This window comes from Anomaloglossus baeobatrachus, chromosome 3, assembly GCF_048569485.1.
Source record: "Anomaloglossus baeobatrachus isolate aAnoBae1 chromosome 3, aAnoBae1.hap1, whole genome shotgun sequence".
NCBI classification, from domain to species: domain Eukaryota; kingdom Metazoa; phylum Chordata; class Amphibia; order Anura; family Aromobatidae; genus Anomaloglossus; species Anomaloglossus baeobatrachus.
Window position 1 is genome coordinate 79386188 of NC_134355.1, and position 26356 is coordinate 79412543.

At 48.7% G+C, this 26356-nt stretch overlaps 1 protein-coding gene across 1 annotated transcript in view; it reads left to right on the forward strand.

The window, feature by feature from the left end:
* Window positions 1–26356, forward strand: part of BFSP1 (beaded filament structural protein 1) — a 98346-nt gene that overhangs the window by 37968 nt on the left and 34022 nt on the right. The window contains exon 4 of the mRNA XM_075339276.1: window positions 6958–7050. Coding sequence (XP_075195391.1) covers window positions 6958–7050 — 93 coding nt within the window. The remainder of the gene's footprint in view (window positions 1–6957; window positions 7051–26356) is intronic.

Consider the following 26356-nt stretch of genomic DNA (forward strand, 5'->3'; position numbering starts at 1 on the left):
TGCTTACATTGTTTTTAAAAGAAGCCAAGATGAACAAGTCATGGGTCAGCAAAGACTTTGCTACCTACCCCGGTGTCATCCTGGGGACGGCTAAGAATAGCGTATTTTTGAATGTGCTTGATGCAAATCAAAACATCCTGTTTGCAACTAGGGCCCAAGTGCTGCCACTGATGGGGTGGGTGTCTGTGTGGCCCAATTTTTGGAAAAAAGGGAGACTCCGCTTGGAGTAACCCTTGCTTGCTGTGTTTTTAAAAGAAGCCAAGATGAACAGAGCTGGGATCAGGAAAGACTTTGCTACCTACCCCGGTGTCATCCTGGGGACGGCTAAGAATAGCGTATTTTTGAATGTGCTTGATGCAAATCAAAACATCCTGTTTGCAACTAGGGCCCAAGTGCTGCCACTGATGGGGTGGGTGTCTGTGTGGCCCAATTTTTGGAAAAAAGGGAGACTCCGCTTGGAGTAACCCTTGCTTGCTGTGTTTTTAAAAGAAGCCAAGATGAACAGAGCTGGGATCAGGAAAGACTTTGCTACCTACCCCGGTGTCATCCTGGGGACGGCTAAGAATAGCGTATTTTTGAATGTGCTTGATGCAAATCAAAACATCCTGTTTGCAACTAGGGCCCAAGTGCTGCCACTGATGGGGTGGGTGTCTGTGTGGCCCAATTTTTGGAAAAAAGGGAGACTCCGCTTGGAGTAACCCTTGCTTACATTGTTTTTAAAAGAAGCCAAGATGAACAAGTCATGGGTCAGCAAAGACTTTGCTACCTACCCCGGTGTCATCCTGGGGACGGCTAAGAATAGCGTATTTTTGAATGTGCTTGATGCAAATCAAAACATCCTGTTTGCAACTAGGGCCCAAGTGCTGCCACTGATGTGGTGGGTGTCTGTGTGGCCCAATTTTTGGAAAAAAGGGAGACTCCGCTTGGAGTAACCCTTGCTTGCTGTGTTTTTAAAAGAAGCCAAGATGAACAGAGCTGGGATCAGGAAAGACTTTGCTACCTACCCCGGTGTCATCCTGTGGACGGCTAAGAATAGCGTATTTTTGAATGTGCTTGATGCAAATCAAAACATCCTGTTTGCAACTAGGGCCCAAGTGCTGCCACTGATGGGGTGGGTGTCTGTGTGGCCCAATTTTTGGAAAAAAGGGAGACTCCGCTTGGAGTAACCCTTGCTTACATTGTTTTTAAAAGAAGCCAAGATGAACAAGTCATGGGTCAGCAAAGACTTTGCTACCTACCCCGGTGTCATCCTGGGGACGGCTAAGAATAGCGTATTTTTGAATGTGCTTGATGCAAATCAAAACATCCTGTTTGCAACTAGGGCCCAAGTGCTGCCACTGATGGGGTGGGTGTCTGTGTGGCCCAATTTTTGGAAAAAAGGGAGACTCCGCTTGGAGTAACCCTTGCTTGCTGTGTTTTTAAAAGAAGCCAAGATGAACAGAGCTGGGATCAGGAAAGACTTTGCTACCTACCCCGGTGTCATCCTGTGGACGGCTAAGAATAGCGTATTTTTGAATGTGCTTGATGCAAATCAAAACATCCTGTTTGCAACTAGGGCCCAAGTGCTGCCACTGATGGGGTGGGTGTCTGTGTGGCCCAATTTTTGGAAAAAAGGGAGACTCCGCTTGGAGTAACCCTTGCTTACATTGTTTTTAAAAGAAGCCAAGATGAACAAGTCATGGGTCAGCAAAGACTTTGCTACCTACCCCGGTGTCATCCTGTGGACGGCTAAGAATAGCGTATTTTTGAATGTGCTTGATGCAAATCAAAACATCCTGTTTGCAACTAGGGCCCAAGTGCTGCCACTGATGGGGTGGGTGTCTGTGTGGCCCAATTTTTGGAAAAAAGGGAGACTCCGCTTGGAGTAACCCTTGCTTACATTGTTTTTAAAAGAAGCCAAGATGAACAAGTCATGGGTCAGCAAAGACTTTGCTACCTACCCCGGTGTCATCCTGGGGACGGCTAAGAATAGCGTATTTTTGAATGTGCTTGATGCAAATCAAAACATCCTGTTTGCAACTAGGGCCCAAGTGCTGCCACTGATGGGGTGGGTGTCTGTGTGGCCCAATTTTTGGAAAAAAGGGAGACTCCGCTTGGAGTAACCCTTGCTTGCTGTGTTTTTAAAAGAAGCCAAGATGAACAGAGCTGGGATCAGGAAAGACTTTGCTACCTACCCCGGTGTCATCCTGGGGACGGTTAAGAATAGCGTATTTTTGAATGTGCTTGATGCAAATCTAGCTGTGAAGTGTACAACTGGGGCCCAAGTGCTGCCACTGAAGGGGTGGGTGTGTGTGGGGCCCAATTTTTGGAAAAAAGGGAGACTCCGCTTGGAGTAACCCTTGCTTGCTGTGTTTTTAAAAGAAGCCAAGATGAACAGAGCTGGGATCAGGAAACACTTTGCTACCTACCCCGGTGTCATCCTGGGGACGGATAAGAATGGCGTATTTTTGAATGTGCTTGATGCAAATCTAGCTGTGAAGTGTACAACTGGGGCACAACTGCTGCCACTGAAGGGGTGGGTGTGTGGGGCCCAATTTTTGGAAAAAAGGGAGACTCCGCTTGGAGTCACCTTGCGGTGTTTTACATGACTTTAGAAGGGCGTGCCATGCCTATATCTGTGTGTCCTCCTCTTTTTCCTTGTCCAGCTGTTTTGTTTTCGCATGAGTACATGTCCTTGTCACTTTCCCATGTGTTTGTGTTGTGTTGTGAGTTGTTTGTCACCTTTTGGACACCTTTGAGGGTGTTTTCTAGGTGTTTTACTGTGTTTGTGATTGCCTGCCATTGTTTCCTATGGGCTCGAGTTCGGTTCGTCGAACGTTCGACGAGCCGAACTCGAGCCAGACCCCCCGTTCGGCGAACCGCCTCGAGCCGAACCGGGACCGGTTCGCTCATCTCTAATGGACAGCACGCTTCAAATCATCCCACAGATTTTCAATGATATTCAGGTCTGGGGACTGGGATGGCCATTCCAGAACATTGTAATTGTTCCTCTGCATGAATGCCTGAGTAGATTTGGAGCGGTGTTTTGGATCATTGTCTTGCTGAAATATCCATCCCCTGCCTAACTTCAACTTCGTCACTGATTCTTGCACATTATTGTCAAAAATCTGCTGATACTGAATTGAATCCATGCGACCCTCAACTTTAACAAGATTCCCAGTGCCGGCATTGGCCACACAGCCCCAAAGCATGATGGGACTTCCACCAAATGTTACTGTGGGTAGCAAGTGCTCTTCTTGGAATGCCATGTTTTTTTGCCTCCATGCATAACGCCTTTTTGTATGACCAAACAACTCAATCTTTGTTTCATCAGTCCACAGGACCTTCTTCCAAAATGTAACTGGCCTGTCCAAATGTGCTTTTGCATACCTCAGGCGACTCTGTTTGTGGCGTGCTTGCAGAAACGGCTTCTTTCGCATCACTCTCCCATACAGCTTCTCCTTGTGCAACGTGCGCTGTATTGTTGACCGATGCACATTGACACCATCTGCAGCAAGATGAAGCTGCAGGTCTTTGGAGGTGGTCTGTGGATTGTTCTTGACTGTTCTAACCATTCTTCTTCTCTACCTTTCTGATATTTTTCTTGGCCTGCCACTTCTGGGCTTAACAAGAACTGTACCTGTGTTCTTCCATTTCCTTACTATGTTCCTCACAGTGGAAACTGACAGTTTAAATCTCTGAGACAATTTTTTGTATCCTTCCCCTGAACAACTATGTTGAATAATCTTTGTTTTCAGATCATTTGAGAGTTGTTTTGAGGAGCCCATGATGCCACTCTTCATAGGAGATTCAAATAGGAGAACAACTTGCAAGTGGCCACCTTAAATACCTTTTCTCATGATTGGATACACCTGCCTATGAAGTTCAAAGCTCAATGAGGTTACAAAACCAATTTAGTGCTTTAGTAAGTCAGTAAAAAGTAGTTAGGAGTGTTCAAATCTCGAAATTGATAAGGGTGCCCATACTTTTCAGCGGTCAAATTTTGTTTAAATGCAGATTGCACATTTTCTGTTAGTACAATAAACCTCATTTCAATTCAGAAATATTACTGAGTCCATCAGTTATTAGATATATGAAACTGAAATAGCTGTTGCAAAAATCCAAATTGTTATAAAGAAAAAAGGTTAACATTAATAGGGGTGCCCAAACTTTTTCATATGACTGTATACTATAAGTATTACACTCAATAGAGGAGAGAGAGAGAGAGAGAGAAAGGACACCACTGACTATAAAAGCTTACACTGTACAGGAGAGAGAAGAACCCACTGACCATAAGAGCTTAAACTCTACAGGAGAGAAAAAGAGAACACTGGTGATTATAAGAGCTTATATTCTATAGGAGAGAGTTAAAAAGGACTCTGATGACCATAAAAGCTTACACAATACAGCAGAGTGAAGCCCCCACTGACCATAAGAACTTAAACTCTACATGAGAGAAAAAGAGAACCCTGTTGACTTTAAGTGCTTATTCTATACAGGAGAGCGATAAAATGGACCCTTGTGACCATAAGAGCTTACACTCTACAGGAGAGAAAGGACCCCACTCACCATAAGAGCTTATACTCTACAAGACAAAGAGAGCACCACTTACTATAAGATCTTTCAGGAAATTCAACTCGATCTTCCATGAATTGATGTTCTCATCTATATTATGCCCATTTGGCTAGGACAATTTTTATATGTATAGGGCAGAAGGGGCCATATCTCAGAAATGCAGAGGTATGTCACAAAAGAAACATTATGCCAAATTCAGAAGAACAGCAGCAATTACACCAGTGTAAAACATACATGTTTATGGCATGTGACAGATCTACGCATCTACTAACTTGTCTCTCAACTACTATAGACACTGGATATTACCTAACAAACCAATTTAAGATCATCAGGAATATTACAAGAATTCTTCACCTAAAAAATGTTTTACCTCACAGAAAGAATCAGCTGAGATCTCATGCTGTCCTGTCTATATACTCTTTTGCTTCCTTCCATGCCAAGCAGTTGTGGTATGTTCAGACCATGTCCAACATTTTTATAATATTCTCTTCGCACAGCAATATTTTTAGAACCACCCAATGTGAAAATGAAAAAATCACCAAAAGCATTGAAAAAGTCAATATGATTCAAGGAAATGTTATCATCTACGGGTCCCAAACTGCTTGGAAACCTCCTACTCCATAAAAAAAAAACCCCACATTTCCCGGTATTACATTACAACTCCGCTACACTGAAGGGAATAGGGTTGGGCAGCAGTACCACCTAAAGTTGTGATGTTTAAAGACAAAAGTAACCATGTTTTCCTAATCATGAACATCTTTAAGAAGTGAAAACAAGTAATCTTTGATGTAGAGGACAGTTTATTAACTGCTAATAATTGTTTGTTCCTCAAGTTGAAAAATATATACAGTATGACAATATATGCTGAGCAAAAAAATAAGCGCAACAGTTTTTGCTCCCATTTTTCATGAGCTCAACTAAAAAATTTAAGACTTTTTCTATGTAGACAAAAGGCCTTTTTTCAATCAAATATTGTTCAAATATAATCCATCCACCTCACAGGTGTGACATATCAAGATGCTGATTAGACAGGATGACTATTGCACAGGTGTGCCTTTGGCTGCCCACAATAAAAGGCGATACTAAAATGTGCAGTTTTATCACTCAGTACAATTTCACAGATGTTAAAAGTTTTGAGTGAGCGTGCAATTGACATGCTGACTGCAGGAATATCCAACAAAGCTGTTGCTCGTGAATATAATTGGGCAAATGCTAACATTCAATGGCATCTGACATGTTGGTGAGGTGTTCTCTTCAAGGATAAATCATGGTTTTCACTTTACAAGGCAGATGGCAGACTGGGAAATAGTGGTCACACCAGATACTGACTGGTCTCCTGAGCTTCCCCGGAGCCCCCAATACTGAAAAACTGCAAATTTGAAACTAGCCCTGTGAACAATATTTAAGAGAAAAGGGGGTGTTACACGCAGCGATATTGCTCGCGATGTCGCTGGTGACAGCACCCACCCCCTTGTTTGTGCGTCACGGGCAAATCGCTGCCCGTGGCGCACAAAATTGTTAGGAGCCGTTACACGGATTTTCCTGCCTAGCGACGTCGCTGTTGCTGGCGAACCACCTCCTTTCTAAGGGGGCGGTTCGTGTGGCGTTACAGCGGCATCACTAAGCGGCTGCCCAATAGGAGTGGAGGGGCGGAGATGAGCGTCTGTTACATCCCGCCCACCTCCTTCCTTCCGCATTGCCGGCGGCCTTAGGCAAGCTGTAGTTCGTCGTTCCCGGGGTGTCACACGTAGCAATGTGTGCAGCCACGGGAACGACGAACACCCTGTGTCCTCAACAATCAGCGATTTTTTGAAAATGAACGACGTGTCAACGATCAACGATGAGGTGAGTATTTTTGATCGTTAACTGCCGTTCGTTGGTGTCACACGCAACGACCTCGCTAACTAGGCCGGATGTGCGTCACGGAATCCGTGACCCTGGCGATATATCGTTTGATACGTCGTTGCGTGTAACGGGGTCTAAAGAGGGCTTTTGTTTACATAGAAAAAAATCTTACATCTGTGAGTTCAGCTCATGAAAAATGGGAGCAAAAACAAAAGTGTTGAATTTATAGTTATGTTCAGTATATACACAATTTAATGGGTGTTTTGCTTTTTTCCTAATTCCATTTTCTTATATAAGCTGGGTTCTGCATCAACGTTGCAACTTACCATAGCTGCCAAATGCAAAACTGTATTGAGGGCAGTACACTTCTCTGTATGGGTTTCGTCTCTATATTTTTCCATAAATACATCTTTTATGCTGCTGCTATGTGAACCTGCCAAAATCCAAACTATGATGTATCTTTCTACATTCTGATGAATAGATCAGATTCTTATGAATTTTAGATATGGATATGTCTAAAGTAATGAAAAATAAATCCTTTTTATTTTTACTCAACAGAATCTCATGGAAATTCAGACTTATGTGAACATATTGCAACAAATTATCCAAACCACCCCTCCTGTGACTGCTATCACTGTCGGCATGTACGAGGTAAACTTGTTTTTTGTTTATTTAACTTGTGAACAATATACATTACCCTGTGTTCTGCACTGTATCGGAAATACCGATGTACTGATGTAAGGCTAGCTTTTTGCCATGACCGGGCCTTAAGGAAAACCTGTGACCAGGTCAGCGGCCAGATTTTGCTTTAGCTGTACTCCCGCTGCTCCCTTGAGTATTCAGGTTTTTTTTGTTTGTTTTTTTTAACATATGCCATATGGCTTCAGAGATTTGGGATTTTTTGTTTAGTACTAATTTTAATTGTCTTTACCAAGGGGACACTACTCGATATAATTTAGAACCGTCTAAAGACAAGCCCAGAGAGACTCCTATGAGCTGTGCCACAAGGTAAAGAACAGAAAAACTAGCACTAAGAAAAAATCACATTGGAACCATATAGCTAAAAAAGCTAAAGAGTCAGGGGAACAACGGGAATAAAATGAGAGCAAAAAGTGCTGAAATTTGACCTGGTAAGAGGGTTTCTTTACCAGATTATGAATTAAAATGTAACTAATTTTTCAGCCAGGGTTTGTGACCTACATATAGTAATAAAACATTTGAAACAAATCTCTTTCACTAGTTACCGTATTTTTCGGACTATAAGACGCACTTTTTTCCTCCAAATTTGGGAGGAAAGTGTGTCTTATAGTCTGAGGCAGCGGCTGTAGAGTGGGAGGGAGCGGCTGTGGAGTGGGAGGGAGCAGCTGTTGAGTGAGAGGGAGCGGCTGTGTATTGGGAGGGAGCAGCTGTCGAGTGAGAGGAAGAGGCTGTGTAGTGGGAGGGAGAGGCTATGGAGTTGAAGGCCGCGGCTGTGTAGTGGGAGGGAGCGGCTGTGGAGTGGGAGGGTGCGGCTGTGGAGTTGAAGGCACGGCTGTGGAGTGGGAGGGAGCGGCTGTCGACTGAGACGCAGTGGCTGTGGAGTGAGAGGCAGCGGCTGTGGAGTGGGAGGCAGCGGCTGTGGAGTGCGACAGAGCGGCTGTGGAGTGGGAGGGAGTGGCTGTGGAGTGGGAGGCAGCGGATGTGGAGTGGGACAGAGTGGCTGTGTAGTGGGATCACAGGAGGCAGGGAGGGTCGCTGCTGCAGGAAGCGGCTGGAGAAACCACGTGTGCCCGCTGTTTAAAGTAAACGAATATTCATTAGTTGCTCCCCGCCCACCTCTCTCCGCTCTCTTCAGTCAGTGACTAGAAGCGGGTGTCAGGAGCAGCAAATCAATACCTGTTTAATGTAAACAGCGGACACACGTGGGTGCTCCAGCCGCCGTCTTCCTGCAGTGGCTAGGGAGACTATGTGTCCGCTTCTTAAGAAGCAGGCAGGAGCAGGGTGCCGCTGCAGTCATGTCTGGCCCGGAGGAAGTGCAGATTACTGCAGTGTCCGGGCCAGAGCACGGCATACCATCACAGCACAGCCCGCAGTCTCTGTGCTGAGTGCTCACATTGCTTTGATTGGTCCTGCCTCTGCACTAGAAACAAAGTCTCCTGTAACTCGACAGGACCTGCAATGATGTAATGAAGAGGCAGGGCCAGAGCAGCACAGAGCAATACAGTGCCCTGCCTCTTCATTACATCACTTCAGGTCCTGTTGAGTTACGGGAGATTGTTTCTAGTGCAGAGGCAGGACCAAACTGACAGCTAGGTGAGCATCACATCTGTAAAATTAAGGCAATAAATATAGTACACATATAAATATACATCATTCTCCCTCTGTACAGATCACTCGTCAGACCACACTTGGAGAATTGTGTGCAATGTTGGGCGCCGGTGCTCAAGAAAGACATTACTGAACTTGAATGGTTTCAGAGGCGGGCTACTAAAATAATAAATGGAGTGGGTGCATTACAATACACGGAAAGGTTATCAAAATTAGGTCTATTTACTCTAGAAAAGAGAAGACTTAGGGGAGACCTAATAAACATGTACAAATATATCAGAGGGCCATATAGAGATCTCTCCCATGATCTGTTTGTACCAAGGACTATGACAAGAACAAGGGGGCATTCTCTTCGATTGGAGGAAAGAAAATTCCTACATCAGCATAGAAGAGGGTTCTTCACGGTAAGAGCAGTGAGGCTCTGGAACTCTCTTCCTGAGGAAGTGGTGATGGCCAACATACTGAATGAATTTAAGAGAGGAATGGATGCTTTTCTTGATAACAAAAGTATAGAAGGATATAAATAGCATAATCTTACAGGTAGATGGAAGAGCGACCAAGATTATTAGAGGAGTGGGTGGGCTGCAATACCAAGACAGGTTATTAAACTTGGGGTTATTTAGTTTGGAAAAACAAAGGCTTAGGGGGATCTAATCACAATGTATAAACATATGAGGGGACAGTACAGAGACCATTCCAAAGATCTTTTTTCACCTAGGCCTGCAACTGGAACACGGGGGCATCCGCTGTGTCTTGAGGAAAGAAGGTTTAATCATAATCACAGATGAGGATTCTTTACTGTACGAGCAGTGAGACTATGGAACTCTCTGCCGCATGGTGTTGTAATGAGTGATTCACTACTAACATTTAAGCAGAGCCTGGATGCCTTTCTTGAAAAATATAATATTACCAGTTATGTATATTAGATTTTATGACAGGGTGTTGATCCAGGGAACTAGTCTGATTGCCGTATGTGGAGTCAGGAAGGAATTATTTTCCCCATTGGAGCTTATTTGAAACATTGGTTTTTTTTTGCCTTCCTCTGGATCAACATGTTAGGCTACGGGTTGAACTAGATGGACTTAGAGTCTCCCTTCAACCTTGAAACTATGAAATATATATATGTCGCGGGCGGAGGAGAGGACGCCGCGCTCTCCCTACTGCTGCTCGGGTCCGGCTGCCGCGGCTGCTGCGGCCTGCTGCTGCTCGGTGGCTCGAGCGGTGGGCCGGATCCCGGGGACTCTAGCGGCGCTCCTCGCCCGTGAGTGAAAGGGGATTTTGGGTGTGGGGATTGGTTATTGTCCGTGACGCCACCCACGGTTGTGGTGATTTGTTGACACCACCGCTGCTCTGTATGGGGATCCCGGGAAGGATGGTATGGAGCAGCCAGTTGTTGTGTTGCCCCTCCGTCGGTAGGGGTTGGTGATCCCGGGGCCCAGTGATGAGGTGGGTGATGCAGGGCTTGGTGGGGTGCAGGGACGCGGGGGCAGCGCTGTGCCTTGCGGCACTGTGGTACTCACTCAGCCTGATACGTTGACACAGTTTTTGGTAAAACACACGGCTGGAAAGACGGTTCCCACGGACGGCTGCACTTGCTTTCCCCAGTAGGTGACGGTGATGTCCCTTTTCCTGCACCTAATGTTTCTGTATTGGTAGCGATGGGTTCCCACCGGTAACCCGCTCCCCGGCTTGGATATGGGCCGGAGGAGCCCTACTTTGCCCGCAGGCGCTGGCCCTGAGAAACTGGTGCCCTGGCGGTGGCGGTGTCTCTCTGTAATGGTCGGACTGTTGCCTTCAATCGGGACTTGGTTGTTTGGAGACAGACGTCCCCTTCACTGACGGATTTGGCAAATTATGGTGTCCTTCCAGCAACCTCCGAGCAGTCACCCCTGCGGACTATCACTGCCGTCTGCTGACCTTGCTGTCACTGTCCGGGCACACAGCCGGACCAACTTCAGGCTTTACTACTGTCACTTCAGCTTTTCTCTTTAGCTTCACTACAACTCCACTTCTACTTTCAACTCCAAACTCTGTCTTGACTCTTCACTCTCCTAAACTCAACTCTACTGTTTACTCAAGCTCTCCCTGAGCTAAACTCCAACACTCAACTGCCTGGTTCCTCCTGCCTCCAGGGCTGTGTACTCCTCGGTGGGCGGAGCCAACCGCCTGGCCCACCCCCTGGTGTGAACATCAGCCCCTGGAGGAAGGCAACAAGGATTTTGGTAGCCTTGGTGTTCCTAACTGGGGTGTAGGGTGTGGTGGTGTGATGACCTGTGACCCCTGGCTTGCCCAGGGCGTCACATTCCCCCTTAGCAAAATGCAGACCGTCCACGGGCTGCCCGTCCAACACCGGTTTTATTTTCTGTAAAAGTATAAAAATGTAAAACGGTAACATTTAAAACATAACATCATCCCACAACGGGAGGCACATTTCTTAAACGTTGCATAACGGTTTACGGTTACGGTCTCCGCTCTCTCCCACCCAAGCAACCTGGCCCTGATGCTGCCCCTAAAACCCAGGCAGCACCCCTTGACCCAAGTCCAGCACAAGTTACCCGAGCGGGATCTGTCCTTCCCCTCCAGAGGGTAGCCACCGGTTCCTATGGTGGCTGGGCCCCAGCCTGCTCTGCTGAGGGCCCTCCCTCCAACTTGCCTCTCCGGAAGCGGTAACTGCGGAAACGGTAACGGTAAAACAACTTATTTACAAGCCACTAACGTTTGTGGTTGCCCTGCAAGTTCACGGGCTTGTCCATGAGCAGTTCCTCATGCAAAACTTTTTAAACGGTCCCCACGGGGACAACGGTGCCGGCAACGGCCGGTTTCCTCAATCACAGTTAGACAATCAGGTTACTTCTCGGTTTTATCTTCTTTTATCATTTGCAACTTTTTCAACAAACACAACTGGCTGGTGGTCCCAACGGGGACTGGACAACGGTGCTCCGCTGCCTTTACTCCGGATATTCAGCTTCATCCGAGGGAGGGGATGCAGAACTCACTCGGCTCTCCTGGCTGCCCCTCAGTTTGGCATCTAGGGCGAACCACCCCCTCTCTCCACAGTGCCGGGTATACTGCACAATGTCACCCGGCATCAGATTACGGCCGGGGTGCTCCTCGGGCAAGTGGGCATTCACATCCCGCCGGGCTATAAACACTTCGGCCTCCAGGCCCGGTTCGTATATAAACCCATAGCCCCGGCGTACATCAAACCGCCTCACCTGCCCTTCGTACAGCGGGCCCCGGACCCGGAATGTTGCTTGACGGAGGCTTTCTTTTTCTCTAATGGCTCGGGCCACCAGCTCCGCCTTCTCCTCTCTCTCTCTCCGATCTCCAGGCCCAGCGGTACCGGCTCCCTGTCCCAATACGGCGCTTCTGCGAGCTCCGGCGCACGGGTCGGGCCCCGCGGGACATTCTGGACGTTGCCCACTCTCAGGGATCTGGGCGGCAAGTCCCGCGGCGTCTTGGCCTTAGGCGCCACCTTGCAGCGACAACCCAGCGCTACCTCAGCCGAGGTGTGGGGGATGGGCACAGGGGCTTTCCGCAGCTGGGCCTCCGGCTCGGAACGGTCCATCAGCTCCGGCTCGGGGATTTCCTCTGGAGACACCTCCGGTGCAGTTTTCGGAGCCTTCCAAGGCAGCACCTCCGGTCGACTACGGGCTCCGGCTGCAGGTCGGCCCGCCTGGGCGGGCATGCTGGGTAGTGCTACCGGTTGCGGTGGTAGCAGGCCTAGTGGTGGGGTCATGGCCTCCGAGACGGGTGGCGAGGGAGGCAGCGGGGGGAGAGGGCTTGGACCGGGTCCCGCAGCCGCGATGACCGACCCTTCAAGGGCATCGGGGCGTGGGTCACTCACCCTCCCTTTCTCCGCTTCCTCCTCGCGTCTCCGCACGGCTGCTATAACGTCCGCCATGTCGGTCTCCCACTCCTCCATGAGGAGCTGCATCTTAACCTGCAGCCGTTGGTAGAGCTGCGCGGTCCGGATCTCCACCCACGCCGCGGTTCCAGGCGCGGGGGCTACGGTGTCGCGGGATGGCATCCACATGGTGACTTCTTCCAGGAACAGGGTGACTGCAGAGTCCTGGCGTCCCTGCTTTTATAGCTGCTCTCACATGCAGCCAGCCGCCATCGCGTCCCCCTTAGCTTCTTTCCGGCCCCTCCTCTATCGGGGCGGGGTTTTGGCCTTCGCGCCTCTGCTACTCGAGAAGACGCTCGAGTGGGAACTTTTCGCGCCAAAGATGGCGACTTCTGAAATTTTTCAGCCGGATACCTCCGGCGGTTACAAGGCGCACCTCTACTCAACGGCAGAGCGGTAAGATCCTGTTCGTGACGCCAAGTTGTCGCGGGCGGAGGAGGGGACGCCGCGCTCTCCCACTGCTGCTCGGGTCCGGCTGCCGTGGCTGCTGCGGCCTGCTGCTGCTCGGTGGCTCGAGCGATGGGCCGGATCCCGGGGACTCTAGCGGCGCTCCTCGCCCGTGAGTGAAAGGGGATTTTGGGTGTGGGGATTGGTTATTGTCCGTGACGCCACCCACGGTTGTGGTGATTTGTTGACACCACCGCTGCTCTGTATGGGGATCCCGGGAAGGATGGTATGGAGCAGCCAGTTGTTGTGTTGCCCCTCCGTGGGTAGGGGTTGGTGATCCCGGGGCCCAGTGATTAGGTGGGTGATGCAGGGCTTGGTGGGCGCAGGGACGCGGGGGGCAGCGCTGTGCCTTGCGGCACTGTGGTACTCACTCAGCCTGAGACGTTGACACAGTTTTCGGTAAAACACACGACTGGAAAGACGGTTCCCACGGACGGCTGCACTTGCTTTCCCCAGTAGGTGACGGTGATGTCCCTTTTCCTGCACCTAATGTTTCTGTATTGGTAGCGATGGGTTCCCACCGGTAACCCGCTCCCCGGCTTGGATATGGGCCGGAGGAGCCCTACTTTGCCCGCAGGCGCTGGCCCTGAGAAACTGGTGCCCTGGCGGTGGCGGTGTCTCTCTGTAATGGTCGGACTGTTGCCTTCAATCAGGACTTGGTTGTTTGGAGACAGACGTCCCCTTCACTGACGGATTTGGCAAATTATGGCGACTCCTAGCCTTGCCGAGATCCGAGAGGCCCCTGCCCTGGTGCTGACTGTTCTTCGTATACTGCTCCAGACCGCCGGGCCACTACCCGTCCGCGGTCCTTCCAGCAACCTCCGAGCAGTCACCCCTGCGGACTATCACTGCCGTCTGCTGACCTTGCTGTCACTGTCCGGGCACACAGCCGGACCAACTTCAGGCTTTACTACTGTCACTTCAGCTTCTCTCTTTAGCTTCACTACAACTCCACTTTACTTTCAACTCCAAACTCTGTCTTGACTCTTCACTCTCCTAAACTCAACTCTACTGTTTACTCAAGCTCTCCCTGAGCTAAACTCCAACACTCAACTGCCTGGTTCCTCCTGCCTCCAGGGCTGTGTACTCCTCGGTGGGCGGAGCCAACCGCCTGGCCCACCCCCTGGTGTGAACATCAGCCCCTGGAGGAAGGCAACAAGGATTTTGGTAGCCTTGGTGTTCCTAACTGGGGTGTAGGGTGTGGTGGTGTGATGACCTGTGACCCCTGGCTTGCCCAGGGCGTCACACATATACACAGCATATACAGTATATATATATATATATATATATATATATATATACACACACACACACACACACAAACACACCTGGTTGGAGTTTCACACATATAGGGATGGGGAACATACATGGTCCACGATGGGGGCCATACATACCTGGAAGGGGCCCAGAATGGGGGATATAAGTACAAAATTTGGGGATATTATTACCTCCATAACAGTGTCAGCAGCAGGCCCACCCAGCCTCATAACAGTGTGTCATGACGACATTTTTTACTTCAATTTTTTTTTCTATTTTTTCCTCCTCTAAAACAAGGGTGCATCTTATAGTCCGGTGAGTCTCATAGTCCAAAAAATACGGTACTTCACATAATGCTTTACAGATGCATCTCAATAAATTAGAATATCATCAAAAAGTTGATTTATTTCAGTAATTCAATACACAAAGTGAAATGTATATATTATATAGAGTCATTACACACAGAGTGATCGATTTCAAGTGATTATTTCTGTTAATGTTGATGATTATGGCTTACAGCCAATGAAAACCCAAAAGTCATTATCTCAGAAAATTAGAATAATTACCACAAAACACCTGCAAAGGCTTCCTAAGCATTTAAAATGGTCCCTTTGTCTGGTTCAGTAGGCTACACAATCATGGAGAAGACTGCTGACTTGACAGATGTCTAGAAGGCAGTCATTGACACACTTCACAAGGAGGGTAAGCCACAAAAGGTCATTACTAAAGAAGCTGGCTGTTCAGAGTGCTGTATCCAAGCATATTAATGGAAAGTTGAGTGGAAGGAAAAGGTGTGATAGAAACAGGCGCAGAAGCAACAGGGATAATCGCAGCCTTGATAGGACTGTTAAGAAAAGGCCATTCAAAAATTTGGGAGAGATTCACAAGGAGTGGACTGCTGCTGGAGTCAGTGCTTCAAAAGCCACTGTGGTGCCCCTGAGGCTCCAGTCGCCACAGAGTATTGTACTTGATTTAAGGTGTAATGCTGCACCCAGATCCTGAGGAGGTCGGTACCGGTTCCACCACTTACACACTTAAATACACAACCAGGTTGCCCTCCCGAATGGGGACCGCGCTAGGGTAGGGTCTTAAGAGTGCCTTCAAACATGGGGAGAACCACCCACTAATGACAGGGACCCGGGGAGGAGCAGCCACTTAGGGGGAGTTATGAGCCAACACAACAGTTAAGGAGTTCTCCAGCAGGAGAAGAAAGGAGCAGACGTGCCTCACCGGTACTCTGGTGGGACACAGGAGTTCACGCGGTTGCCAAGAGGAGAGCTTCATTGCTCCCTTGGAACTGACGCCACGCAGAGTGCAGGACGCTAGGGAAGATCATTCTCCAAGTTGGTTTTCGAGAATCTGCCGGGACAGGGGGGTTTCAAGCTTTGTGGCCACAAAGAACCCGAAAGCACAGTGCCAAGATAGGATCCGGGGCCTTGGACAGCACCAGGCCCCAGTGCGGAGCCGCGGTACCTGCAAATAAGGACAAGAGTACTACTCGAGACCAACTAGGTTCCCCAAGAAGCTTTAAGCCACTCACTCATCGAGTACCACACTGGACTGATCTCTGAAGGAATCCGGGTTCGACGGGGCCCACCTGGAACCTCGGCAACTGACTCGAACTCTAATTACTGGCGCCATTGCCCTGCGCCTCAGCGCCAAAGGCCCTCACCATCATTACTGCCCTCATCATCCTGCCCGTGGCCCGCTCCACTTGTGGGGATCAACACCATCTCTGCTGCTACTACCATCCACCCCAGAGGACAGCGACAGCAACAGCGGTTAATCTCTGGCCGCGTACTACAGGTGGCGTCACAACTATTATTCTACTATTACCCTCATCATCTTCCCTCCTTATTGGTATAAACCTCAGGGTACGAAGCCGGGCAGGCCACCGCGACATCCCAGATCATCACACCAGCCCGGTGACGAGTAACACAGGTACAAGATTCCTTGTGCCTGACGACCCCCTGGGTGATACACCATCACACACATATGTATCAATCCAGGACATGGGCTACAAGTGTCACATTCCCTGTGTCAAGCCACTCCTGACCAATAGATGCCAGAAGCGTCTTATTTGGGCCAAGGAGAAAAAGAACAGGACTGTTGCTCAGTGATCCAAGGTGTTGTTTTCAGATGAAAGTAAATTTTGCATTTTATTTGGAAATCAAGGTCCCAGAGTCTGGAGCAAGAGTGGAGAAGCCACAATTCAACCTGCTTGAGGTCTAGTGAGAAGTTTCCACAATCAGTGATGGTTTGGGGAGCCATGTCATCTGCTGGTATAGGTCCACTGTGTTTTATCAAGACCAAAGTCAGTGCAGCCGTCTGCCAGGAAATTTTAGAGCACTTCATGCTTTCTTCTGCCGACAAGCTTTTTGGAGTTGGAATTTCATTTTTCAGTGGCACTTGGACCTGTCCACACTGCAAAAAGTACCAATACCTGGTTTACTAACCACAGTATCACTGTGCTTGATTGGCCAGCAAACTCGCCTGACCTAAACCCCATAGAGAATCTATGGGGTATTGTCAAGAGGAAGATGAGAGACACCAGACCCAACAATGCAGACGAGCTGAAGGCTACTATCAAAGCAGTAGAAAAAGAAAGGAAAGGTTCCGGCACAACCTCTTCTTAGAATAAAATCATCATAATCTTTATTTGAGAGTATTAAAAATACCATCCGTGAAAACCGAAAGAGATGTTAATCCATGGGAGCTTAACGCGTTTCGGACTTCAGTATAAAAACAGAAAAGAGTCCTTAATCATAAGTATCCCATGTATACAACAGAGCTACTAAAATAGACTGACTTGTTAGATGGACACAAGGGAGGGGCAGGCCGTACTTAATTACAGGCACCTACAGGTGAATGCTGCACAGCATACAAAATCACAAACAGTAGTATGACCAAGTGATATACTAGGTTTACAAAAAAAAAATATATATATATATATATATATATATATATATATATATACGTCAATCTGGATATGTGCATCCAATGTTGGAAGAGCTAATCTGATAAAAAATAATATTGGTGGATAAGGAGAATAAAATACAAATATGTAATAAAACACCTAAATATAGGCATATATGCATATAGGAAAATATATATATATATATATATATATATATATATATATAAATATATGGATTTGGATCATCAATATGCAAAAATCCAAAATTTATCCAAAAAATATATAAAGAGTAGCTCATCCAACAGAGGAAGGAATACCCGACAAATGTAAGGATACAATCAAACATACTTATATATCCAACCATGTAAGCGCATACGATATGAAAAATAATAAAAGATCCAAATATATAAAGTATGAGCAGCATGTCCAAAATACGACAATTAAATGACTATAGACAATCTTCAATAACAAATCCACCAAAAAGAAATATATAAGGGATCAAACATTACCACGAATATCACTGGCAGATGAACATGAAAGGTTTTAAAGTTACCCAGATTTTTCTCTAAAAAATATAACGTAAATCAGAGCAATAATTAAAGCCGCCAGGATATCTTAAATCTAGTCTCAGGATCCATTTAGCTTCCGATAATAAGAGAGCCTGGAACCAGTCCCCCCCGCAGGGGGGTCTGGGGACCGACTCTACACCTGTGATTATCAAAGATGAAAAGTCCGCTGAGTGACAATCAATATAATGCATGGTTAGACCAGATAAAGAACGTTTCTTAACTAATGCCACATAATTCAAAGAGGTTTTGTCCTGAGCTGCTGGCGGTATCCGAACATGCTCTGAAATTCTAGCTCTGAGTGCTCTGGATGTGCAGCCTACGTAGTTTTTACCGCATAATGTGCATGTGGCTACATAAACCACATGCGTGGAAGCAGAAGTGTATCTAGGCTTTCCAGCACCCGGGGCAAAAATTCAGTTTGGCGCCCCCCCCCACCAAGCAATGTGGGTGGTGGCCATGTGACCAGTCACTCATATATGATTTGCACACTTACAGTCATGTGGTAACGAGCTTCTCTTAATAATTCTCTCAATGTTCAATGAGAAACGTATGAAGAAAAGCTAATTGTCACATGCAAGTATGAAAATCACATATGAGTGGAGTGGCCATGTGGTGACCAGCGAGCAGAGCTGAATTGTGACAGTGGGTATATTACACGCTGTTAGAACTGAGGATACTACACTATTTAATTTTGCAATTAAAGGGATTGTCCAGATTAGAGATGAAAGTATGCAGTGAATCTATTCGTGACTTCAGGCTTTTGAATTCTGCTCTGGTGCCAGTGACGAGAGTGGACGATCTTGTGAGCACAAGTATGACATTTGTACACTTCTGGCCACATTCTGGTTTGATGTGTCCAGCCTCAGTCAATTCATTTTCATTGAGCATGTCTGTTCAGCACGTGACCACATCTATGTAAATCGCATACTTGCAGCTTCGTAAGCTCCCACTGTCACTGCCGGCATCAGAGAATCCTGACAGCGTGCAGTGTGCACACTGTGAGAATTCAGAAGTCTGCAGTCACATAGATTGACACAAGGAGTGACTGCAGACTCATCACAAACTTGGACAACCCCTTTAATGCTCCTAACAACATAAATATAAACATAGTAACCCTTAACTTGTCAGACGGCACAAGACTTTATTAAAGAGATTGTCCCCTACTTTTAACACTGAAGGCCTTTCCTTAGGATAGATCCCCAATGTCTGATTGTTCAGGATCCGGCACCTGGCACCCCCCGCCAATCGCCTGTTCTAGGTGCCGTGCCGGTGGTGGCAGGTGGCCGGAAGTGCTCAGTTCTGGATCTGCTCCGTCTTCAGATAGTGGCAGCAGGTTCCTATTAAAATCAATGAGGTGGATGTGCAGTACCCGGCCGTGGACACCATCAGAGGACGGAGCAGATCCAGAAATAAGCATTTCCGCCACCTGCATCCAGAACAGCTGATCAGTGGGGGTCCCATTGCGCTCACATCAGAAGCAATGCGCAAGTGGGACCCAGGCCTAATGATGGGACATAGTATCACAAATAAACATTTACATTCAGGTACCTTATAGATGATGTTGTCTCTGAGTCGTTTCTTTCTATTCACCTTGTCCTGACGCCATGATGACTTTTCACATTCACATCTCATCTCTGCAGATTTCCATCTTCTCCGGTCTTCTGCAGCACATCCCATCACGATGCCCCTTAAATAGCAGAATAATTATAATACTTCTATTTAATACATATTATATTTTATAATTCATACATCCCCCCGCATCCTGCCTCTCCCCATACATCCCACCGCATCCTCCCTCTCCCCATACATCCCCACGCATCTTCCCTCTCCCCATACATCCCCTCGCATCTTCCCTCTCCCCATACATCCCCCCGCATCTTCCCTCTCCCCATACATCCCCCCGCATCTTCCCTCTCCCCATACATCCCCCCGCATCTTCCCTCTCCCCATACATCCCCCTCATCTTCCCTCTCCCCATACATCAGCCCTCCTCTTCCCTCTCCCCATACATAATCCCTCATCATTTCTCTCCCCATACATAATCCCTCATCATTTCTCTTCCCATACATCACCCCTCCTCTTCCCTCTCCCCATACATAATCCCTCATTTCTCTCCCCATACATAATCCCTCATCATTTCTCTCCCCATACATAATCCTTCATCATTTCCTTGCTTCTCATATTGTATCCTTAAATCCATCCCTCCACTATCCATACTGCACATAAACTAAGCCTGCCCCCACTCACACTGTTTCCTCATGTATATCCTACTTCATCTCCCCCTTCCTTGCTTCTCCTATTGTGTCCTTAACTTAAATCCATCTCCCCATTTTGTGTCCACTCCACACCCATCACTCTAATCTTCCCCCCATCCCCTAATTACACTAAATCTTCAGCTCCACTGGAGCACTTTGAACCAACACCGCGCCTTTGCAGGGCCGCCGTGTGATGTCAGCAGCGTGACCAGCTGACCGGATCACGCTGCTCACGTGTCCTGACACGGAAGTGCCGGCGGGCAGGGACAACGCCGCGCCTTTACAGGGCCGCTGTGTGATGTCAGCAGTGTGATCAACTGACCGGATCACGCTACTCATGTGTCCTGACACGGAAGTGCCAGCGGGCAGGGACAACACCGTGCCTTTACAGAGCCGCCGTGTGACGTCAGCAGCATGATCAGCTGACCGGATCACGCTGCTCACGTGTCCTGACATGGAAGTGTCGGCGGCCCGGCACTTGCATAACAATGCATCACAGGCAGCCGGCGCACTGCAGCAGGGTGAGAAACAACTAGCTTCCGGTCCCGGGAGGCGGCATATGCTACCGACGGGAGAAACCTCAGACCGCCGCCCTCATCAGTCAGTCTGACTGCGCCCCCCTGACACTTGCACCCGGGGCAGATGCCCTACCAGCCCCCCCCTAGTTACGCCTCTGTGTGGAAGCACAATTAATGAATGAATGGATGTTAATTAGTGATGAGCGAGCATGCTTGTCACTACTCGGTACTCGCACGAGTATCGCTGTACTCGGGCTGCTCGGCGGGGACCGAGTAATCTCGCGATACTCGTGCTGTACTCGTGGTCTTCATTTCTGCATGTTGGCGCTCTTTTGAGAGCCAGCCCTCATGCAGGGATTGGCTGGCAGACCACTGCAATGCCACAGCCCTATTAGTTGTGGAATTGCAGTGATTGGCCGGCCTGCACAGCGTGACCGAGCCTTTATATAGGCCGGCGCGCTGTGCTCTGCTCACAGCTATCCAGACTGTCAGTGCAGGGAGAGTGTCGCTGATTCAGGGAAAGCTTTGCGGCCCTTTATAGCTTTTTCAGTTGCAGGGCTGCAAACAGTGTGACCAAAAGTCCTTCTCAGGACTATTCTAGTTGTATACAGGCAGGCAGGGTATAGCCAGGTCGGAGTACAGTAGCAGAGTCCTTCTCAGGACTACTGTTGCTATATACAGGCAGGGTATAGCCAGGTCTGAATACAGGCTAGTGACCAAAAGAGTCCTTGTCAGGACTATTGTACCAGTATACAGGCAGGCAGGCAGGCAGGGTAGTGGTGACCGTATACCAGCCTTCATCATATCTGGGGCTGGTGTACACAGTGTAAAACAGTCCAGATAGTGTCTGACTTGTCTGTAATTGTCGCTCCCCAAAAAAACCTGTTAGGTTCTTATTGCGTCCGTGCTTGGTTTTTAAAACCGCACGTGTGTGCCTGTTGGTGGCAGCGTACAGGTGCACTTGTGTGCAATTTCCAGAAACTTTAATATAACGCACAAGTAGTGAATATACACGTCAGCAGTGCACAGCATTGCAAAATGCGCAAGGGCATTGGCAAGGAACAAGGAAGTGGACGTGATGGTGGTGCAGGCAGAGGCCGAGGTCGTGGGCAAGCTCTAATTTCGCCACAACAAAGGGCCACATCTAGTCGCTCGCACGTCCTGTTCCAAATTCTTGGGGACCGCAGCAGTACACCGCTCTTGAACCAAGACCAGTGTCAACAGGTTGTTAGTTGGATAGCAGATAATGCTTCCAGTCAGATTGGCACCACCACAAACACTCTGTCTTCCACACGGTCAAGTGTCAGTAGCCGTGATACTGCACCGCACATTTCTGAACCTGATCCTCCTTCCTACCACCAGGCTGAGTACACGTCCTCCTCGGACATTAATGATCCCACACTTGGACACTCGGAAGAGCTGTTCACGTTTCCATTCACACATTCTGGCCTCTCGCCAGCTCATATTGAAGTGGGTCATGAGGAGATCGTCTGTACAGATGGCCAAATATTTGAGCAGCCACGTTCTCACGAAGTTGGCAACGTGTCTCAACAAGTGGTGGACGATGATGAGACACAATTGTCAGGAAGTCAGGAGGAGGAGCAGGGTGCGGAAGAGGAAGACGACGTGGTGGATGATCCAGTAACTGACCCAACCTGGCAGGAGGATATGCAGAGCGAGGACAGCAGTGCACAGGGGGAGGGAGGCGTAGCATCACAACAGGCAGTAAGAAGCAGGGTGGTGGCCCCAGGCAGAAGTCAGGCAACCGTTCCCCGGAACAACACGACGACACAAGGTGCCTGTACAAATGTTAGGTCTTCCCGAGTCTGGCAGTTTTTTAAGTTGGATCCAGATGATTCAAAAAAGGCCATTTGCAACACCTGCCGTGCCAGCATCAGCAGGGGTACCAAAACTAGCAGCCTGACCACCACCAGCATGATCAGGCACATGTCAGCCAAGCACCCGACTTTGTGGGAAGTACAACAGAGTCGAGGAGCAGTGCTTGCTGATGTCACTGCTACGTCTTCGCTGGTTGTGCATGCGAGCCAATCCCCTGTCCATGCTGCCTGCGAACAAGCCTCCTCCACTCCTGCACCTGCAGTTGCCTACGCAGAAAGAACACCATCATCAAGCACGTCCTTGTCCCAGCGCAGCGTTCAGTTATCCATTCAGCAAACCTTTGAACGCAGGCGCAAATACACTGCCAACACCCCACATGCCACAGTTCTAAATGCTAACATTTCGCGACTGCTTGCGCTGGAAATGTTGCCTTTTAGGCTGGTGGAGACAGAAGCATTCCGTGACCTGATGGCGGCAGCTGTCCCACGTTACTCGGTCCCCAGCCGCCACTATTTCTCCCGGTGTGCCGTCCCCGCGTTGCATAACCACGTGTCACAAAACATCACACGTGCCCTGAACAACGCTGTTTCACCCAAGGTCCACCTAACCACAGACACGTGGACAAGTGCTTGTGGGCAAGGCCGCTACATCTCGTTGACGGCACACTGGGTTAATATTGTGGAAGCTGGGACCCAGTCTGAGCGAGGGACGGAACACGTCCTTCCCACACCAAGGTTTGCAGGCCCTACCTCAGTCAGTGTTTCACCCACACTCTACAGCTCCGGAATGTCATGCTCTTCAGCCTCCTCCTCCTCCTGCGCATCCTCATCCACTGTGCCCTCCACACCAGTCACAAGCTGGAAGCACTGCAGCACTGCCTCGGCGAAGCGGCAACAGGCTGTGCTGAAGCTAATCTGCATAGGTGACAAACCCCACAATGCAGAAGAGCTGTGGACAGCTCTGAAACAGCAGGCAGATCACTGGCTCACACCTCTGAACCTAAAGCCAGGAAAGGTCGTGTGTGACAATGGCCGGAACCTGGTGGCGGCTTTGAGGCGAGGCCAGCTGACACATGTTCCATGCGTGGCCCATGTGCTCAACCTCGTGGTTCAGCGGTTTATAAAGTCATACCCAGAGCTGTCTGATCTGCTGGTAAAAGTTCGCCGCCTGTCTGCACATTTTCGAAAGTCACCTACTGCTTCAGCCGGCCTTGCCGGCTTTCAGCGCCGTTTGCATCTTCCGGCTCACAGACTGGTGTGTGATGTCCCCACGCGTTGGAATTCAACTCTGCACATGTTGGTCAGGATATGTGAGCAGAAGAGGGCAGTTGTTGAGTACCTGCATCACCTAAGCCGTCGGGAAATGGGTCAAACTCCACACATAACACCTGAGGAGTGGAGATGGATGTCAGACCTATGTACCATCCTCCAAAACTTTGAGGACTCCACCAAGATGGTGAGTGGTGATGACGCCATTATTAGCGTCACCATACCGCTACTCTGCCTTCTAAAACGGTCTCTGCTGAAAAACAAACATGATGCATTGCAGGCGGAGCGCGATGAGTTGCAGCCAGAAACAGTAGTGGGTGTGGGTGATAACACACAGCCCAGCCTCGTCTCATCACAACGTGCAGTGGAGGACTATGACGAGGAGGAGGATGAAGACATGGAGCAACTGTCCGGCCAAATTGAGGATATGACATGCACACCAGTCATATCCTCGGTTCAGCGTGGCTGGCCAGAGGACAGGGTAGATGAGGAGGAGGAGGAGGAGGAGGAGGAGGAGGACAGCATGTTCAGTCATCTTGTTGGTCAGGCTACTGAAGTCCTGGCTGTTAAGAGTCTGGCGCACATGGCTGACTTTATGGTAAGCTGCCTGTCTCGTGACCCTCGCGTTAAGAACATCTTGGCTGACAATCATTACTGGTTGGTAACACTGTTAGACCCACGCTACAAGGAGAACTTTTTGTCTCTTATTCCCGTGGAGGAGAGGTCAACCAAAATGCAGCAGTTCCGGAAGGCCATACTCACGGAAGTAGGCAAAGCATTCCCCTCACAAAACGCTAGCGGCATAGGTCAGGAATCAGTGGACAACCGAGGCGTACAGCCGAGAGAGGCACAAGTCCAATCCGCCAGAGGTAGGGGAACAGTCTTTAAGATGTGGGACAGTTTTCTCAGCCCCTCACGTACCACAGCCCCTGAGGTGCAGGGTAGTGCCACAAGAAATCCTAAGTTTGCCCAGATGCTGAAGGAGTACCTTGCAGATCGAACAACTGTACTCCGACATTCCTCTGTGCCTTACAATTATTGGGTATCCAAGCTGGACACGTGGCATGAATTGGCTCTCTACGCCTTGGAAGTCCTGGCCTGCCCTGCTGCTAGCGTTTTGTCAGAGCGTGTTTTTAGTGCCGCAGGTGGAATCATTACAGATAAACGCACCCGCCTGTCAACTGAAAATGCTGACAGGCTGACTCTGATCAAGATGAACAAGGGTTGGATTGGGCCAGACTTCACCACACCACCAGCAAATGAGAGCGGAATTTAAAGTTTGCCATGTACCTCCACTCACCCATGGGTACACACTTCTGGACTTTGGATAATCGCTGGACTGCTCCTCCTTCTCCTCATGCGCCACCATGATGATGACCGTTACAAATTGCAATACTTAGGCCTTTGTTTCAGGTATACCCCCAGTGGTAAATTTTTTCGCCCATTCTTTGCAGAATGGACATTACAACGACAGGAGACCCGCTCCTTTGCAATGGGAACAATGTTTTGAGGCCCTCATGCACGTCTCTACCCAGGGACAACGTGGAGCCTCCCAATTTTTGGCTGCCCTGCCTAAGGGCTATACTATAATACACCCACTTCCTTAAAATGGACACTTAATGTTTTGAGGCCCTCATGCACGTCTCTACCCAGGGACAACGTGGAGCCTCCCAATTTTTGGCTGCCCTGCCTAAGGGCTATACTATAATACACCCACTTCCTTAAAATGGACACTTAATGTTTTGAGGCCCTCATGCACGTCTCTACCCAGGGACAACGTGGAGCCTCCCAATTTTTGGCTGCCCTGCCTAAGGGCTATACTATAATACACCCACTTCCTTAAAATGGACACTTAATGTTTTGAGGCCCTCATGCACGTCTCTATCCAGGGACAATGTGGAGCCTCCCAATTTTTGGCTGCCCTGCCTAAGGGCTATACTATAATACACCCACTTCCTTAAAATGGACACTTAATGTTTTGAGGCCCTCATGCACGTCTCTACCCAGGGACAACGTGGAGCCTCCCAATTTTTGGCTGCCCTGCCTAAGGGCTATACTATAATACACCCACTTCCTTAAAATGGACACTTAATGTTTTGAGGCCCTCATGCACGTCTCTATCCAGGGACAATGTGGAGCCTCCCAATTTTTGGCTGCCCTGGCAAAGGGCTATACTGAAATAGACCCACTTCCTTACAATGGGCACTTCAGGTTTACAGGCCATCATGCACGTCTCTATCCAGGGACAATGTGGAGCCTCCCAATTTGTGGCTGCCCTGGCAAAGGGCTATACTGAAATAGACCCACTTCCTTACAATGGGCACTTCAGGTTTACAGGCCATCATGCACGTCTCTATCCAGGGACAATGTGGAGCCTCCCAATTTTTGGCTGCCCTGGCAAAGGGCTATACTGAAATAGACCCACTTCCTTACAATGGGCACTTCAGGTTTACAGGCCATCATGCACGTCTCTATCCAGGGACAATGTGGAGCCTCCCAATTTTTGGCTGCCCTGGCAAAGGGCTATACTGAAATAGACCCACTTCCTTACAATGGGCACTTCAGGTTTACAGGCCATCATGCACGTCTCTATCCAGGGACAATGTGGAGCCTCCCAATTTTTGGCTGCCCTGGCAAAGGGCTATACTGAAATAGACCCACTTCCTTACAATG